Raw genomic sequence first — 20,327 nt, forward strand, 5'->3', positions numbered from 1 at the left:
TCCGATTCTGTGTCTCCCTCTCTCTCTGCCCCTCCCCCGTTCATGCTCTGTCTCTCTCTGTCCCAAAAATAAATAAACGTTGAAAAAAAAAATTTTAAAAAAAGAAAGCAAAAGAGCAAGCCACTGACTGGGAAAAGATGTTCGCAATATATATATATGTGTGTGTGTGTGTGTATATATATATATATATATATATATATATATATCTCCAACAAAGGTCTTGAGTCTGAAAGATAAAGGATGCCTACAAATCAGTAAGAAAAACATAGGCAAAATCCACTTTAAAGTGTTTGCACTTAAGTTTTTGCACTTAACAAAAGATGCTACCCAAATGGCCTATAAGCATATGAAATATTGCTACGCATCACTGGTTATCAGAGAAATGCAAATTATAATGACAGTGAGGCTCCACACTACACACTTAGCAGAATGGCCTAAATCAATAAGACTGAAAATACCTGGCAAGGAGATGGCAGTTGGAACTCCCATATGTTACTGATGGGCAATATATAATGGGCACTACTACTATGGAAAACTGTTCAGAAGTTATCTACTAATGCTAAAGATAGGATCCAAAAATTCTACTCTCAGTTACGTACTCAAGAGAAATCAATGTGCATGTTCACCAAAAGACGTGTGTAAGAATGTTCATTGCAGCCTTATTCACAATCCTCAAACTGGAAGCCACCCAAATCTTCAACAGTTAAATGGATCAAGTTGTGGCGTGTTCATACAGTGAACTATTACCAATAAAAAAGAATGACAAGCTAGAAGACGCAATGTGTTGGGCAAAGAGGCTGGACACAAAAGAGTACACAGTGCATAACACCATTAATGTGAAGTTCAACCACAGGCAAAACTCATTTCTAGAGTCAGAAGTTGTAATAGTAGTTAACTCTCAGGGTGGGGTATTGACTGAGAAGGGATACTTTCTGGGGTGCTGAAAATGTTCTGTATTTTGTACTGGGTGGTGGTTTCCTAGGTATACACATATGAAAAACTCACCAAACTGAAACTTTAAGATATGTACACTTTACTGTACTTCAATTTAAAAAGTAAAAAAAGCCAAAAACCACCTTCAGTTGTTTCTCACTTATCAGATTGGCAAAAATCCTGACGTTTCTTTCTTTCTTTTTTTAATGTTTATTTATTTTGGGGGGGGGGGCGAGCGTAAGCAGGGGAGGGGTAGAGAAAGAGGGAGAGAGAGAGAATCCCAAGCAGGCTCCACACTGTCAGCGGAGAGCCCAACATTGGGTTTGATCTCAGGAACCATGAGATCATGACCTGAGCTGAAGTCAAAAGTCGGCTTAACTGACTGAGTTACCCAGGTACCCCAATTCCGAAGTTTCTTAACATACTATTAGGGGGGGCTGCAGAAACAGGTACTCATATAGTGCTAGTGGGAGTGAAAAATGGTATAATTCCTATGAAGGTAGTTCCTATCTTGCAAAATAGATATACTTACTGTTTGATACAATAATCTATATTTATACTTCAACATCTCACATATGAAATTATATATATTATATATATATATATACACACACACACACAATGTTATTCACTACATTATTACTTAGAATAGCAAAAAGACTGGAGATGATCTACATGCCCATCAATAGGGCAAGGGTTGAACGAATCATGGTGCATAGGTATACTGGAATATTATGTACCTGTAATAACAAAGTAGGAAGGCTTTATACTGATATGTAAAGACTTCCCAGATAAACTGTTGAAAGAAAAAAATAAGACACTAATAAGTGTGTATAATATACTGCCGTTTATGTAAAAGGGGAGATAAAAAGATATCTTAGCATTTACTTAATATATCCAAAAAGAAACCAGAAAAATACAGAAGAAACTAATAATAGACATTAACTGCACATGTGGTAGAAGGATTTTGGGGTGTTGGACAAATGGGGGACAGGGTAGGAGGGAAGTTTTTCATTTTAAATCTTTTTATGCCTTTTAAGTTTGAATCATGTACATGTATTAATTATTCAAAAATTAAATAAGTGAAGTAATTTTTTTAAGAGGTAAGGGACAATGAGAAGGGGACGAAGAATCCTAAAAGGGGTGGTTTTCCAAAACAATGTCATCAACTTCACAATTCTCTCTGGTTCTTATACGGAGAACTGCTGGATCTGAAGAAGACATTAAAATTTTTTTTTTAACGTTTATTTATTTTTGAGACAGAGAGAGACAGAGCATGAACGGGGGAGGGTCACAGAGAGAGGGAGACACAGAATCTGAAACAGGCCCCAGGCTCTGAGCTGTCAGCACAGAGCCCGACGCAGGGCTCGAACCCACGGACCGTGAGATCATGACCTGAGCTGAAGTCGGACGCTTAACCGACCAAGCCACCCAGGCGCCCCTGAAGAAGACATTTAGTCTGGAAGACAGAAGAAGTTACTGCTAACATGAAGGGGAACTAAATACTGAAATGAAGAGATGACATCATCTTATCTGGTGGCCTTAAAAATAGGCTGGACTGTCACTGGTCTGCAGGAAAGCAGCATCAGGTAGTGGACCACAGGCTCTGAAGTTAGAAGCCCTGGTTAAAGACCTGACATGCAGATTCCTCCCAACAAACTGCTCAGCCTACGCTTCCCCTTCCCGCATCTAGAAAATGGGGTTAGCAGTAATGCCAACTCATCCATTTGGTATTAGGATTAAATGAGATAATATAAAGCACTTCTGCTTTGCCAATCACACTGTGCATAGGACCATACAGGCTTTTACTTGCCTCTAAGGTCTCTGCAATGCCCTCGGGCTTGGAGGTATTGCCTCTCAGAGGAAGAGCTACTGTCAAAAAAGATTTAGTTCTCACTATTAAATTCTTACATGACCCTGTTTGATGGGTTTCAAGCCAAGGTCAGACACTGTGCCACACATATTACAAAGATACAAAGGTTCAATAATTGGAAATTATTAGTGAAATGAAGAGAATAAAAGATCCTTACATAGATTATAGCTCCAATTTGGTAGAAGATCTGGTTTTGCTTGGAGGAGGAGGAGGAGGAGGAGGAGGAGGAGGAGGAGACGACGACACGACACTTTCCTGCCAAATATCTAACCCTTTAATAATGCCTGTCTGGCAGGCTTGAATGCTCCAGGAGAAGGCCACCAATAATAAAAAAAATATTTTCCAAAGGTCTGTGTGGAGCGGGGAGAGAGGAAATGCAGTCAGCTCTTTTTTCTCTGCAGGAAGGGAAGGCTGAACAACTGCACATCAGGAGAGAAGGCAAACAAATTGCCCATTCAAGCCAAAATAAGCTGCTCCTAGGGGAAGCAAAACAGCTGGAGCCAATTCAGCCAGACATAGGGGTGAGGGCCCCAAAGACAGAGCTGGCCTGGGAGCCAGCCTCTGGTAGGCAGGGATCTTTCTGGGCAAGTGGTGGTCAAATGCCCTCATGTCACTCCTGCTGACCTCAGTCTATGCCCACGAATGGGAGCCAGCCAGCCAGCTCTGTCAGATACGGAGGAAGGAAGGACTAGTGAACCTGCCAAACGAGTGAGCACCTGCTGAGCACCTGTTATGTGGCAGGCACTAAGCAGCCACCTGACATACCTATGCCACTTGGAAGAACAATTTTAGGGGTAGGTAGATTTTACAGATGAGGAATCAGACTCACCGAGGTGGACTGACTGGGCAAGGCACACGGTTAGAAGTGGCCATGCCAGCTGTGGCCAATGGCCTCAGCTCTCTCTTTCCTGATTGTCACCTGAGATTCTCGATCCCTGGCTTCCTTTTTCTAAAGCAGGAACTCACACCACTTCACCATCCTGTCTAGCCATGGTGATACCTAGTGGCAAACACAGAATATGTCAAGAGAAGCCTCATTGGAAAACGAAGGAAAGAACCAAACCAAACTGCAGAAGAAGGGGAAAAAAGAAACCTGGAAGCAAATGAAGTAGCAGAGTGGAATTATTTTGATTCCCTAAGAAAGTGGAAATGTGGCTGCTGCGGGGTTTTGCTTCAGGCTGGAACATGGCAGGTTCTGAATCCCCGTCTGGGGCAGCAGATAGCAGAATCCTGATCTGGAACAAATCTGGGCTAGCACTGTTTCTAGGGCTGTTGGGATTTCCAGATCCCCCAGATTGGGGTCCCCAGGCTCCAATTTACAAATCCCTTCTGCAGCTATGGTGAGATCCTGCATTGGTCCCTGAAGAGTGAGGAAGATGCTTCCCTCTCTAGCTTTTGAGGTTCCCATCCTGAGCCTCAGGCCTCCTTATACCCATCTTACAATTACTTCCTTCCTTGAAGTCTTAATATATGACGATGACAATGATTATGGTAATAATACCAGCTCACATTTATTGAGCTTCTACTTTTGTGCCAGGCACTGTTAGCACTCTACATAACAACCTTATGAGGCCAATGATATTATATGAGGCGATCAAGGCACATCAAGGCATATCAAATGAGGCGATCAAGGCACCGAGGGGTTAAGCCACTTATAGAAGGTTACATGGCTCATAGGTGTAGGAGCCAGAATTTGAGTCCAAGCGATCTGGCCCTGGTGTCTGTGCTCTTCTTAACCACCACCCATAATGCATCAGGTCCTAGGATATGAGAGTCAAAAGAGCAGTCTTGGAAGACAAGCAGACAGCTCTACTATTTATTGCTACTTGTCCCTGGACAACCTGTTTATCCTCTATAAAATGGGTACAACAAATATACTTTGTGGAGTGTCCATTCTAAGAGCAGATCCTGAGTCATGTCCTTCCATCAGGCTCTATTTCACCTCTTCTTCTGGTCTGTCTATTGCACATTCACTACACATCAAAGCTGTTTCTACACTTGGGGCAAGTTTGGCTTCCTTATACTCTGTTCCAGTCTATTCTATAACTGTTTTGTGCCTATCACATGGGAGACTTAGCACCAGGTGCAGAGAGCCCAGATCTCAGGGAATGAGACTGAAGGCAGAGAAATCCATCTAAAGTCGGCAATGGCAGAAGGGCTGAGGGGAGGAGCTGGCTGTGAGAACCAGGCTTTAAGCCCATAGGAACTCTCCTCCTCCAGCTTGTCTCCCTCTTTTCTGGCCTTCTGCCAAGGCTAACAGGCACTTCTTGTCACTTCCTACAGTGCAGCCTGAGCCCTGCAGGGCACCCATGGAGGGCCCATTCTTCCAGTGGGGAGCCTCTGCTCCCAGCTCACACACAGGCAGGTAAATATGCCCAGAGCCCTGTGACTGGGCCCACCTTTTCTGATTCTGCAACCATTCATTTAACAGACTGTGAGCCAGGACCAGGGCACTGAGGACAAAACAGAAAAATAACAGGTCTACCCCCCAAGAGCTCACTGGCACACCTGCTCTCCGCTGCCTCTGATGTTCTCCTCACCTGGGTAACGCTGGACACCTTTCTAGAATGTTATCATTCCTCTCTCCCAAGTAACAATTACTTCACTAGCACGGTTACACTAACAAGCCATTCTCCCCTCTCCCCACCCGGACCAAGAGAAATGAGAAACAAACAGAATTATCCACACATACACATTTCTCTCATACCCACTATAGAGCAGGTACCTCACATGCACCAATCCCCACAGCAATCCTGCAAAATGGGAATTATCCCTATTACGCAGATGAGGGAGGGAAATGGGAGCTCACAAAGAGATGCAACCAGTGTGAAGCAAGGCTGTCTGCCCGCAGAGTCTAAGTTCTTTCTACAGCCCCAGGCTGCCTCTCTCAGCTCAGCCTGCCGCCCTGCGAGCTCTGGCCCCGCCTTCATCTGGATTGTGTTCTTTCTCATAGTTAGATTCCCTACAATCTTCTTGTTTGTGCTGGTCCCAGAGGGAGCCAATGTCTCCCCCAGTGCAGTGACAACAGCAGCAGCAGCAGCATCCTAGGCACCACCTCTGATTCTCCGAGTAGCTTGTCTTAATTACACCCAGGCTGGAGCAGTTCCGGAATAGAGTATGTGGTGCTGCTGCGAAGCATGCAGGTTTGCTGTTACATTTTCTCGCTCCTTCTCTGACTCCAGCCCAGTTTACTCCCCACCCCCCTCTGCTGGCTGGCAGCCTACCTCCTCAGCTGTCCTTGGTTCTGCCTCCTTGCACATCACGTTTGGGCCTACAAAGTAGTGCTTCAAACTGCTGCCACTGCAGGCGGCTGAGCCAGTCTCAGCTCAATTCAGAAAACAGAGCCCGAGTCTCTGCCGGGTACCAGGCACTGCTCTGGGTACTGCAAACAGGCAGAAAACAAAAGGAAAATGCAGGGGCCTTGCCCTTCAGAAGCCGAGTCAGAGGCTGGGAGAGAAGTAGCCAGAAACAGAAATCACCAACAGAAGGCTAGCAGTGATGGGTTTGTAATGGGATCCGAAAATATCAGAGCAGGAGGGAACCTTGATTTTCTGTTTTAACCCCTCCATTTTACAGATGGAGAGCTAGAGCCCAGAGGAGGGCAATTACAAAAAATATCAGATAATAACAGTGAACACTGCTAAAACCCTTACTAGGAGCCAAGCGCTATTCTATGTGCTTTATATATATTAACTCCTGGAACCCTCACAACAAACCCTAGGAGGTATGCGCTACTGTCCTCCCACAGAGGGGTTAAGTGCCTTGTCCAAGTTCACACGGCTAGGAAGTGGAAGCCTGTATTGAACTCAGGCAGTCGGGCCCCACACTGGTGTCTCTTTAATGCTCTGTGAGATGAGACTAGTCTACCTATAGAAGTAATGAGAAAGCTTCCTAAAGGAATTACTCATAGGCCTAATTATAAAAACAGTGAACCCTGGTTATCCAGAGTCAATTAAGAGGAAACCTCAATTAATCAGAAGCTTGGCTTCATCTGGGAGTACCTGAGTGCCACGAAATACAAGGCAGTTAGGGCAGTGAGCAGAGCCCTATATCTCCAAAGAAAGAGGAAAGTACTTGGAGTAAGGGACTTATTCAAAGAAACAAGAGCAGCCCAATCTTCTTCCTCTTTCATGTCTGGCTTTCTACACATGCTGTCCTCATAGTGTATAAAATCTTTAATATCCTGAAATGCCACTCCCTGGGGGAGGGGAGCCAGCTCAGGGACCTTAAAAAGATGCTCAATGATATGGATAGAAATTTTTAGAAAAGGGGCTTCTAGCCCCATGTCAGGCTCTGTGCTAACAGCACAGAGTCTGCTTGGGATTCCCTCTCTCCTTCTCCCCCACTCATTCTCTCTCTCTCTCTCTCTCTCTCTCTCTCAAAAGAAGTAAACATTTTTAAAAATAAAAGAAAAGGGGCTTCTAGTAAAGCCTTGGTCAGCCAAAGACTTCCATTTCCCAGCATGTCCCCCAACATACGTGCACACACACACACACACACACACACCCTGGCCTTGGGTTAACTGAAAGTCTTCTCCAACTCTGCCACAGGACTTTCAGATCACAGTTAGCAGGCTACTCATTACTTACCAATCACTGCCAGATTATGCTCTGAGCCACAAGAGACCTGTAAAAAGAAAAAAATAAGTTATATTAGAGAAAGAAAATTCCTTGTTCAAGGAAAGATGTTTGACTTCTTCTCATCTGCTATTTGTCCCTTTCACCCCCTAGCCCCACAAAGAACACGACATGTACTCTCATACCTCCTGGCCTTTGCACGTGTGGTTCTTCTGTCTGGAATGCCCTCTCCTCGACTGTCTACCTAGAAAACTTCCACTCATCCTTTAAAGTCTCAACGAGTCCACTGAGACTCCTTTGCTTCTAGGCCGACTCAACACTCCTTTCCTTATGCAACTTGTATGTACCCCACTGTAGCAATTCTCTTGTTGCCTTTTACATTTTTTTCTGTCTCTTCGCTAGGCTGCATGCATTTTGAGAACAGGGCTGAGTCTCGGTTAACTGTCTGGGTCTGGGACTCAGTTAATATCTGCCAAATGAGAGTGAATGCAAAAACCAAGCACATGAAAGAAAAAATACCCAATACATAAAAGAACAAAGAATCATTTGGGGTTCAGAATCTAGTGTTTTCACCAAGTGAGCAGCGCTTCTTGCCTTTCAGTCTCCACATGTCCCAACTGCTACCAGAAGGAAGTAAGCGGGAATATAAAAGCATAAGTGGTTCCCCAGGTACTAATTAAAAGAAACTCTGGACTCCGGAGAAGGATCCTGTGACCTTTATCAGGATGCTCACTTCAGCTCCTACCAAGAGGAAGGCTTCAGGTCCCCATGGAATGTCAATGCTGGAAGGGCCCTGGAGATCATCTAGTCCAATCTCTCCATGTTGCAAGGAGAAAACACAGGCTTGGGAAGAGGAAACAATTTGCCGTGGGTGCCAGAGCAAGTGTGCATTGAAACAAGGGCTGGAGCATCTCTGATTCTTCGGAGCTTCAGGCAAGTTCCTTTCTTGATGCTGTAGCTTCTCACCCCTTCCCAGTGAAAACCACTTGGAAGTGATATTCAAAGGTCATTAGCACAGGCCCCTGACAGTCAAGGTAACAGGATGAAAAGGCATTTGAGCGTTGGAGGCCTAATAACACACTGGTAGGTGAGAAAGGTCAGCAAAGTTTCTGAGACTTTTGTCTTTGTAAAAGCTGTGTGTTCCAGATCACAGCTTCCACAGGAAACAGAGATACCCACTCTTAGGTGGACTCCCTGATAGTATCTGGCAAAGAACCACCTGCATATTTAGTCCCAGTATTTCCAGGTGTCTAGTCTCTGAGCTCCCTTGGGGCAGGCTCAGTGTCTAGCTGAGGGGTTCCACCATGTGTCGCCCAGGGCCATACATACAGCACAAGTTCATTATGTGCTTTCTGGTTACACTGAGGCTGGGTGCCTAGGTTCTGCCACAGGAAGCTGCTTAGATTGAAGAATTGGGAAAAACTTACGTGTCTAACAATAGGGGAATGCTTATGTAAATTATGGTGGAGCCCTCTGATGGACTACTATGCAGCTTTGAAAATAACGCTTACAGTAAAGAAACATGCTCATGATATCCTATGAACTGAAAAATTACACAAAAATTGTGTCTCAACTCTCCAATAAAATGTGAGTGAAAGACTGAAAGAAACTACATCAAAAGTTAACAGTGATAGCCTCAGGGCTAGGAATGAGGTATGCACTGTAAGTATGGTTTTTCCTTTTGCTTTTTCTACGCTGTCTGAATTTTATACGGTAATCTTATAATCAGAAAACAATTATTAAAAATATAGAAAATAAACATAATGCAGCTCCTACTACAGAGGTGAAAATAATAAATAAATATGGCTATAAAATAAATATGTTATAAAATCTGGTATCTTCTGAAGTTGTGGGGGAAAAGGATTTAAAGGACATAATACCTAAATAATAATGGTAGCTGCATTGTGATGGTAGGATTATAAAACAGTTACTCCTATTCTCTGTTTCTCAAATAGTCTTTAACTGTGATGGAAGTAGTCGCGGTGGGGGGAGCAACAAGTGCAGGAATTAAAGTCACCATATACTGAGGATATACAAAAGCCAAGCACCTGGGGCGCCTGGGTGGCTCAGTCGGTTAAGCGTCCGACTTCAGCTCAGGTCATGATCTCACCGTTCGTGAGTTCGAGCCCCACGTCGGGCTCTGTGCTGACAGCTCAGAGCCTGGAGCCTGCTTCAGATTCTGTGTCTCCCTCTCTCTCTGCCCCTCCCCTGCTTATGCTCTGTCTCTCTCTGTCTCAAAAATAAATAAAAACATTAAAAAAAATTTTTTTTTTAAAAAGCCAAGCGTCATGCCAAGGCACTCTGCAAATGTAACCGCATCTTAATCATCACAACAGTCCCTTCAGGGAAGCTTGACTGTGCTTATTTTAGAGACAAGAACACTGAGGCCCATACACATTAAATAACTTTCATAGCTAGCTAGGTGGCAGTGGCAGAACTAAAACCCAGGACTGCCTGGTCTCCAAGCTTATGTTCTGTACTGCTAAATGTTACTTTGTTTTAAAAAAATAAAGCTATTTCATTTTACAAAATGCATACAGAGAAAGGGGCTGCCTCTGACTGCCAGGGCTCACCCTGGGGCTGCGGGCTGCAGAGCTGACCAACCTGGAGGACCAGGGGCTTCCAGAAACAAGCCAGTGACAAATGCCAGTATCAGGTAGCAGATGCTGCTCTGAATTAATGAGCGAGACACTGATGAATGGATTTTGTCAAGGCAACGTAGAGCTCGAAACTCCAAGCTCCCCACCGCTTCTTGCTGTACGTGCAATGGCATAGAGGTCAGGAGACCGAACACCACAGGCCACAAAATCCCAGCGCTACACTCCTTCAACAAGATTGTATCAATGACCATTTGCTTCATATTGCTCCTGTCAGCACAGCATATACCCAACCACCCAGCTGCAGGCAGCTTTCTAGAAGACTCTGTTAACAATGGCAGCATGCCCAGGAGGAAGAGGTTCGGAGCCAGGAAGCCAGGTGAGTCCTAGGTCCTCTCCTTTTTGGCCCTGAGACCTTTGGCAAGATGTTTAACTGCTCAGGCCTCGGTGTTCTCGGGTGTAACAGGTAGATAATAGCGTCAACCCGTCTGCCTCACAAAACTGCCGGAGGACAAATGAGACACTCCATCGCCTCACAGCCATTTGTCTCACCTTTCTTACATATGAATCTGAATGTCATGCCTCTATATAAAGCCCTTCACAAGCTCCCAGCAGTGGCTTGCAAGCCCACAATGAGTAGTCCCCTGTTTAGCTCTCTGGCCTCACTTCTCTCTGCTACTCATGAACCCTCAACCCCAAATAACATATTCCTTTTTTTTTCCCATTCACACTACAGTACATTTTTTCTAAGAATATGAGGCAATTTCAGGCTTTTATGTGTGCTTTTTCCCTTGACTTGAATCTCCTCTCTCCCACTGTCTACCTAGCTAAATCCTTTAAGACTGCCCAAACATCACCTCCTGGTAAAGACTTCTCTGAGTCTCAAGGATGCTCCACCCTACCTACCCCCACAGCACTATGCATCACGGCCTTATCACATATGAGATGTCTATTTATGAAGTGTGCGTGTGTTAAGCACCTCTGTTGCTCAGACATCCAGCAGAGTGCCTCCCCAGTAACGTCTCTGTCACACAGCCCAAGTATACAGGGCGTGAAGCTGGAGGGGGGGAACGGGTAAAAAGATGAGGGGCCCAGAGGAGTTAGGTGATCTCAAGACAAATGAGTAGGGGTGTGGTCACCCCGGTCCAACTGGAGACAAGCACTGAGATGCACAGTGAGGCAGGAAGGGAACAGCACTACAGGAGCACAGTGTACAGGTGACAGGAGCATGAAGAGTAGAGTAGAATTGTTTCAGGAACTCTAGCATGGCAAAGTGCAGTAGAGCAGCAAAGGAGGTCAGCCCCGGGAGACGGAGTCCCGCTACAGAGAAAGTAGGTTCCGGGTTGCTGATCGGGGACTTCAGGCAAAGGGGGCACACCTCCACACAGGAGAGGGGAACAAAAGTGGCTGTGGAAACCTGTTATGACTCAGTGCTGCTCAAACGTGAAAGGGGTCTGCTCTGTTCAGGCACCTCAGCCACAGGAGGCAGGAGTGCAGAAAACAATTTCCAAACTCCCAACTGCCTCCCCGTGGTGCCAAGATCCTCCAGAGAGCCTCCTGCCAGGCTAGACTCCATCAGTTCTTGGGAAGAAAGTCTCTACTCCCCTGGGGGCTGGCTCCCACTAAATACAGTTGGACAGGGATGAAGTGACTGGTAGTAGATGCCCAGAGAATATATGCTTGCTTCGGCAGCACATATACTAAAATTGGAACGATACAGAGAGTAGGTGCCCAGAGAATATATGCTGAATGTATTAATGAGTTAAAATGAATGAATAACTAAATGAATAAGCAAAAATTACATTAACGTGAAAATATCTGCCAAATGCTACATGTAAGTACTCTAGCTCTGGTCAGTACTGTTCTACCATTTCTAAACACAGGTGACTGTCCCTTACTGAGTGCTTATGGCCAGGCACCTGACTGCTTGGTCTGTATTATCTCATTTAAACTTATACCAAACCTAGCACATAGGTTCTTTTGTTACAACCGTTTTACAAGTGAGGCGACTGGGGTTCAGAGAGTACAGTCACTTGCCCAGTATCTTACTGCTAGGGAAGGTGCAGGATTCTATGATCTTTCCGATTCCACTTTTCTGTCTTCCCAACCGTTTTAACCTTCCTGTTGGCAAACAGAATGTAAATAAACCGCCCACCCAGTTCCAGTTCCTTATAGCTGGCAATCATATGCCAGTTAGCAAGGGATCTTAAACTGGGACAGCCCTAGACTTCCAAGGCCCAGACAACATCCTCCTGGGGCTAGGAAGGCCCACCCCTGGACCAATCAAGAAGCTGCTCCAGAGTTTTCTCTTGGAGGAAACGGCTGTACAGTGGCAACAAAGCTTTGCTCCTGCCCTCCCTGTGGAAGCCATCACCTTGCGGGTAACTCCACCAGATAGTTCAACTCTGAACAGGAGGATATCAGGGCGGGGAGATGGGGTGTGACCAGGGCTCAGGGTAAATAGCACTAAGATCCCAAGAAGAGTATGTGGGATCTAGGCCAGTTCCGCACCACTGGCCAGGAGCCACCCTCATCTTCCTAGGAGCAGTTGGTGGCAGCCCAGGGACCATCCAGGAGCACAGCAGCCTGCGGGGCCTTCTGATTGGTTCCCGCCCTGTGCCAATGGGCCCGGGCGCCCCTCGGATGCTATGGCAACGAGGCAGTTGCGCGGAGGCGGGCCATTGCCAAGGACTCGGAGGAGGGATTCGAAGCCTGGGCTCTGCGCCTCGGGGAGAGTCTTTGGCAGGCACCATGGCCCAGAGAAGCGTGTTGGGAGCAGCTCCAGAAAGGCAGCCTCCCCACGGCGGGGGTTAACGGAAGGGAATGGGCACCTCGGTGCAGCCTTTGCTACAACTCCGCCCAAACCCAGTTGTCATGTGTGTAGAACTCTGAGGAGACCACGGGAATTTCCAAACCTGTTTAAAAAGCAGGCTGGGAGGCTCTGCGTGTTTTACACGCAAACTGCAGTCCTGTCAGCCAATGGATTTTTACCCCTCGGCTCAGAAATAGCCCCAAATGGAGGCCATCGTGGCAGCAGAGAGGCAGCACAGTTGCTTGTTTTTGGAAGGACCTAGCCTTGCAAAGATACTTCTGGCTCCTTTGTGAGGGCTTCGTCTTTTTTTTTTTTTTTCCTACTGAATTCTAGATGTCAAAGGAGGCCAAAAAATAAGAGGCTCTATCTGTCCAACTCAAAGTCCCATTGATTGGGTTCCCAAAGAACCCATTTTCCCTCCAAAGCCAATTCCTTTTTTTCAAAGTGCAGATTACACATAAGAAGAGGCTTCAAGTAGGTTCTGCTACTCCCTCAAACAGAGGTTGGGTTGGGGAGAAAAGCAAAAATTTGTTAGGTGTCTGGATGCCAGGCATGTGGCATCACAGAATTTCACTCTACCTGCATAGCCTCACAACCTCACAGCTATTCTGGGAAGTGGGAATCTGTGTCCCTACTCAACAACAGATCAGCAAACTTACTCAGAGGAGTTAAATCACTGGTCCCAAGTCGGGGGGGGGGGGGTGTACGCCCAAGTCAGCCTTGATCCAAAGCCTGTGAGCTTCACCATAATACATACTGCCTCTCTTCTGATACTGGCACCAGACGGCCCCCATCACTAAGGCTCAAACTCTCAAGTGGCAACTCTCTCTTTATCTCCTACTGTCTCCATCCTATTAGTTCTGCCTTCTCAAAGACTCTCAAATCTATATCTTGATCTCCAGCTGCTCCACCTTCTTCAGTCCTTTTCACTACAGCCTAGACTCTTTTAAGACTCTTTTATGACTTCAAGCTTTCTTCTCTTTGTCATGTCATGATCTGATTTTTTTTTTAATTTGGAAGTTGCCATAGTCTCAAAGCCTCCTAACTTCCTACCATACCTGATTTCTTTCTCGTTTGCTATATATAAACCCACTAACCCAGAAATACAGGTAGCTCCTCTGTTCCTAGAAAATCTGTTTCCCCACTTCTGGGCCTTTATTTGCACCATTCTCCCTTGTCTATACTATTATAAACCTGACCAAGCCTTACAAGACTCACTTCCAAACCCACAGCCTTGAGGAAGCCTCCCAGATCTTCTCTTGAATCCTCCCATTTGTTTTGGCTGAAGTTTACTTTTGTCAAATCTCCTTTCTACTATTAATAATTTGGGCACAGGGGGTGGGGCATGTCTTCCCAGTCAGTGTAGAATAGGAGAAAGAGCTCTAGTTATGGAATCAGAAGTGGTTCCTGCCACTTCCCGGTTGTGTGGCCTTGGGCAAATCTCTTTGCCACTCTGGATTTCAGTTCCCGCATCTTTAAAATGGGATAGTAACAACCAAATAGATCTCATACATCCCCAAATTCTTTCATGCTCCCCTGTCTACAGAATAAAATTTGCTTTGAGCCGGACTCTGTTCTGCAGATATGTGTCCACAACATATGAAGATATATAACTTGGGAACACATAAAAAGAAACTATAAATATTAGGAACTGAAATAGGTTCACAATGAACAACAGTTCATTTCCTTTTTCAACAGAGTTATTCTACTGGCACTCAAGGAGAGGGCTTAAGAAATGTCTGCTGAATTAGAATACAATATACACAGTAATTAGAAAATAATATACACAATTAAACTAGCACACCTAAGAATGCTTGTTTTCCCCATTCCAAGGGAATTCCCTTCTCCTCTAAGTTGCCACGTTGATGCAAGATGCTCCTGCTTCCTGTGGCCACACCTGACTGGTATGGATGGACTACAGATGGATACCTGTCTGAAAGTAGGTCAATGCATAGATTGGCCATAGCCTACGAAGTGGCCTAATGAGAAAATTCTGCCTGAAAGGACTTGTAGGGACTGAGTCCTCCGATTGGTAGCTGGAGCAGTAGCTGGAAGAAATAGACACAAGAGGCGTTAATATAAGGAGCGGTTATAGGCAGAAGAGTCAGAACAGCAGGAACAATCAAAGTAGAGAAGAGCAGCTAAAAGTCACTAGAATGGATTTCTTGATCCTACTGCTGACGGCACAAGAAGGTCTAGGTTTCTGAGCTGGGTTATGTTCTAAATGACCTTCAAGTTTTTCTTTTACGAGATATTTGCTTTACCTCTTTTCTCCACTTATATCCATCCTTACAATATTACAGTAACCTAGGAGTATCTCTGATCCTTACAAACTGAGAACACCTAACACAACAATGCATCTAGATTTCAGAAAAGACACACCATTAAGCTACTTAAACCCTTGAGAACAGCATGAAACCACGTGAGCTGAACAACCAACCTCAAATACAGGTCATTAATAGATTCAGGCCAAACATCCTGTAGTGTGTTCCTCAAAAACAATTTAACCTTTGCCCTAGTAGCCAAGACAGGCTGAAATTAAAAAAGACTGCCAATTCCAAGTGCTGGTGAGGATGTCTAACAACTGGAAATCGCTTACACTGCTTATAGGAACATAAATTCAACGACCACTTTGAAAAACGACTTGGCATTATCTACCAAGTGGTAACTTTGTTAGGTGTCGCCACAGGAAGCAGGAACACCTGGTATCCACAGGACAACTTAGAGGAGAAAGGAATTCCCTTAGAATGGGGAAAACAATTGTTCCCAAGAAGCTAGACATACAGATATAAAGACAGATATACAGATTCAGATGCCAGGACACCCACGTACCCCAAACAATTACGTCCTTCCATCCAAAGACAAACATAAGAACATTCATAGCAGTTTTATTCATAATAAATAAAAAACATAAAATTAACCAAATATTCATCATCAGTGAATGGATAGTGTAGTATACTCAGAATACTCTGTAACGATGGGGGGAAAACTACTATTCACAACATGGATAAATCTTCAAGAATAATGGTGAACAAAAGCAACCAGACAGAGAAGAGTAAATAGTGTATGACTCTAGGCAAAACTTATTTCAAATGAATAATATAACTGTTCTCAAGAGGGAAAAAGTAACCAATCCTAGTAACTTTTAAAGTTTTTTAAATAACTTCTATTTAAAAACAAAAAGAGCTATAAAAAAGATCTTTAACTTTACTTAGTAGATTCTTTTTTTTTTTTTATAGTAGAACACATGTATCAATTCTGAAAGCATTTTGGATGTATTGTAGGACCATGCTACTGAGAAAATATGTTAATGTCGCTGGGAACCAGAGTTTTCACTGTAGATAAAGGAAATACAAATATGGAATAAAACATAGCAAAGAGAAACCCTGTGGACATTGGATTCAAATGAAAGGTATCAGTATGAACTCACAGTTTTATACACACACGCACACGCACTGAGTTCAACCAATATGAAATGTCCTAGAAGCAATGACATCTCAGCAGCAGTGAGTTCACTTGGTACACCAATCTTGGCTTTTAAATACTATTTGACTAAAAAGAATCAGAACTCCTGGAGAAGTGGCTGTTTCCAGGATTGGGACAGGGAAAGAACAATTTGAGCCTGGAACATCTATTTGTGCCAGGAAGTAAGGAAGTGATCAAAAAATGACAGGGAGATGTCAAAAGGATACTAGGAGCCAGGTTTTCCTGAAGGGTTTTCCACTGGCTAAACCAGGGAGAATTTGAATATGAGAATGAATAATGACAGTAGTAGATTATAACTCACTGAACAAAATAAAAATTCATAAGTACTTCCTGAATAATAAATAAATATGGAGCAGGGAAAGCTCTTCCTTCGAGTACAACGTCAAAAGTAGTACACGTAAAAGGAATAATTGGGAAAGAAAATAATTTGGCAATAGTAATAGTTAATTCAGGCAAGAATCATGAATGGATGTTAAAATTACAGGGCAAAAATCTGAAGAGGAATGGAATATTTACATAGTTTCCAAGTATCTCTTCACAGACTACTTCTTAATTAACAAGGGAGAAGTGGTAACTTTGTAGCAGAGAAATGAGGCGGACGCCACCTTACCCAAGCGATCTAAGTCAGCATCGCTAATAATGGGATAAACTGACATCAGGTGTCTCTTTGTGCAATGCATTAAAGACACATCACTTATTTAGCATTCCTGCCCAAAGTGCCTATGTGAAATCCAATCATGAGGAAAAATCAGAAAAAAACAAACAGAGCCATTATACAAAACAACTGTCCTATACTCTTAAAAAATATCAATGCCATAAAAGATAAAGACAAGCTATCTCAGATTAAAGGAAGCAAAAAGATAGGACAACTAAATGCAATATATGATCCGGGGTTGGGTCCTGGATTAAAGTAAAAAATTTCCACCAAAGACATCACTGGGACAACTGGAAAACTACAAAGACACTCTGTACATTAGGTAATAGTATTCCATGAATGTTAAATCTTCACAGAAGAAAGAGACAGAGGACACATATGCACACATGGGATAAACTGTCACTCAAACCAATGTTCCTTCAGGAAGAAACCCACAAGCACACAGAAAGAGAATTAAGTCTCTTCCTCAGCCTCTGCCACACTGAAAGAGTCAGAGAAATGGTCTGGGTCTTAGCTCTTGCCTGAAATGCTGCAGCAGCTTCCTTGGTGCCCCCTACCCTCCCCAATCTCTCCTTACTCTGCCAAAATGCTCTTCCTGAAGCACACATGGACTATTTTGCTCTCCATTGCCCACGTCCAAATTCCTTTGTCTAGTACTGAAGATCCTCCATGGTTTGGACCTAGTGGGGTTCTCCAGCCTCTTTCTCCAGTAGAATCATCCACAAACACTCATATGCCAGCCTCATCAGACCCCATGCACAGCATCCCACTATCTCATCATGCCTGGCTCATGCTGTCCCCTCGGGGCAGGGAACCTTTACCATTCATCCTTGGGAAGAAGAGAGAGAGGAGAAAAGGAGAACAAGAAGGATTGCTAACATTTACTGACGACTAAATCCCATTCTAGGCACTTTATGTGAATTAACTCATTATACCTTCATTTGATAGATTACCTGAGGAACAGAGTGGTTAGATATTTTGACTAAAAACATATAGCTAGTCAGTGGCTAGGCCACATCAGAAGGGAGCAGTTATAGCTCTGCTAGAGAAATAGCACTTATTCTTCCTATTATTAAGTGGTTCACATGTGTGTCTCTTCCCAGATTATACAGATTATAACTTTCTTAAACATGAGGACTGTGTCTCATTGATCTCTTTCCTCATTGGCTCACACAGTGAGAACATAGTAGGTCCTAAACACATGCTTGCTGAAGTCACTCATCCGTGTACTTCTCTCCCACAGCTCTTGCCTCAGAGTCCAGCACAGAGCAGGTACTCGGAAAATGCTAGATGAATGACGCTGGATTTATTCTTGAATTTTCTCAGCTCCTTATCAGAGTCTTCTGAATGCTTGGAGCCCTGTAAATAACCATTGAATTCAGAAACTAGATTATCCTTTAGATGTTGAGAATTTGAGTCAGTGGAGAAACAGAATGACTCCCAAAACAAGACAGGTATATTCCCACAAGGCCTGAGGAAAAGCCTCTGAGTGATACCTCAGGATGGAAACAATTACAAAGTGAACCCCTACTGTGTGGAGGGAGAGGGCACAGCCCCTCCTATCTTGATTCTATCCCCAATAATAGTAACAGTAAAAAACAAGCCGACAGGCTGACCCTGAGCCATTTGTATACAAGGCCCAGGAATCGTATTCTTTACTACAGCGACACAGCAGAGCTTGGCTGGTCCATTGCTAGGCATGGGGTCAGAGCACCTGAACGTGGCCCCTGACCAAGAGGTCAGGTGGAGCTCCTCACATAACGGATCACTTTTGCTTTTTTGATTAGAATAAAACAAAACAAAATCTAGAGGCCCGTATCCTAAAGCTGTGTTCTTTCTGGGATTAAAAAGTCAAGAATGCAAATAAGATGTGACAGAGCGATCAAAGCTTATCATAACAAGTACGTGCAGCGTAACAATGAGCACAGTACTAACAATGACGACTGCATCTCCAGCAACTGGTGCCACGTGACCCAGCCTGCCAGTGAAGCCCCACAAGTCAGCAGTCTAATGAGCGCTGCTGGCCTGTCCCCAGGGGCAGCTTGCTAGACTCCCACTGCCTTCACTCCGGCTCCCAGCTAAGTGACCATCAGAGGTAACTTCTGGATCTACGATGTGACTCTACACCTTTTTTGGTTCAAGACAAAGTTATGGATTATGAGGTTCTGTGGTGGACAACACACACAAAATAATTTTTAAATAAAATTTATTCATATTTTTTCAGTTTATAAAAGTAATACACAGTTATGGCCAAAAAAAAAACCATAATGAGGAAAATTTTAAAACACCTATAATCCCACCACCTACGAACATGTGGTGTATTTCCTTCCACTCTTTTCCCTACCAATATTTGTGTGTGAATAAAATATATATAATTTCAGAAACACAGTTGGGGTCATGCTATATATTTGGTTTTATATCATGACTTTTGTATTTAACATAATGTTTCCTATGTCATTACTTACATTGAAATTGCGATTTTATGGCTTGGTAGCATCATAGAAATGTACCCTAATTTCATTTTTTTTTTCCTACTGTTGGAAACTTAGATCGCTTTCAATATTTTGTCATTATAAATTGTGTTGCGATGAACATTCTGGAACAAAAATCGTTGCCTACATCTCTGATTATTTCCTTGGCATAAATTTTCTAAAGTGGAATTATTGAGTAAAGGACTATAAACCTCTTAAAGGCACTTGTACGATTCAGGCAGAGTCACTGACAGAATAGATCACATCCAGAAGAAAGAGAACAAATTGGGGAAAGGGTAACAATATGGACGGAATAATATTGGCTAACATATACTGGGTGTCTATAATGTGACAGGGAAGGTGCTTAAGAGCTTTGCATGCATTAGCCCATGTAATCTGTGAAGTAATTCCATTAAGCATGCATAGACAAGGAAATCAAGGTTCAGAGATATTAACTGGTCCAACATCATACTTAGTAGGTGGCATAGCCGAATTTCAATCCAATCACACGTGTGATTCCAAGAAAGCACACTTACTGTTCTGCTGCGACATGTCATGTAAGAAATAAAGAGGAAAAGTTAGTGTTTTCAACCTGGAGAAGAGAAAACTTGGAGAGTACAAGGGCCACAGCACAGGGAGAAAGGGAATCAGGTTGCAGAATGAGATTGCAGAATGAGGATCAATGGATAGAAATACTTAAAATGTCAAAATACAGCTTCGTATCAGAAAGGCCATTCTATAAATGAAAGTCTACCAAAAAAATGGAAGGGCTATCTCCAGGTGGGTCAAATTTAATCATGCAGACCCTTTAGAAACAGAGTTTTTTCCAGCTGATGGCAGAAGAATCCAGCAAGATTTGGAGCCCAAAAGGGACTGGAGGCACTGTAGCTGGCTTTGAAGATAGAGGGGCTGTATGCAACGAC

The 20,327-nt window shown here is 43.8% G+C and overlaps 1 protein-coding gene across 10 annotated transcripts in view; it reads right to left on the reverse strand.

The window, feature by feature from the left end:
• SERGEF (secretion regulating guanine nucleotide exchange factor) overlaps window positions 1-20,327 on the reverse strand; it is a 234,926-nt gene that overhangs the window by 82,000 nt on the left and 132,599 nt on the right. For all 10 annotated transcript variants that reach the window (XR_007156428.1, XR_007156429.1, XM_047878850.1 and 7 more), the window contains one exon: window positions 7,396-7,432. Coding sequence is in view for 8 of the 10 variants with exons in the window: in XM_047878850.1 (XP_047734806.1) it covers window positions 7,396-7,432 (37 nt within the window). In the remaining 2 variants the exon portion in view is untranslated. The remainder of the gene's footprint in view (window positions 1-7,395; window positions 7,433-20,327) is intronic.

The sequence above is a fragment of the Prionailurus viverrinus genome, chromosome D1 (genome assembly GCF_022837055.1).
Source record: "Prionailurus viverrinus isolate Anna chromosome D1, UM_Priviv_1.0, whole genome shotgun sequence".
NCBI classification, from domain to species: Eukaryota; Metazoa; Chordata; class Mammalia; order Carnivora; family Felidae; genus Prionailurus; species Prionailurus viverrinus.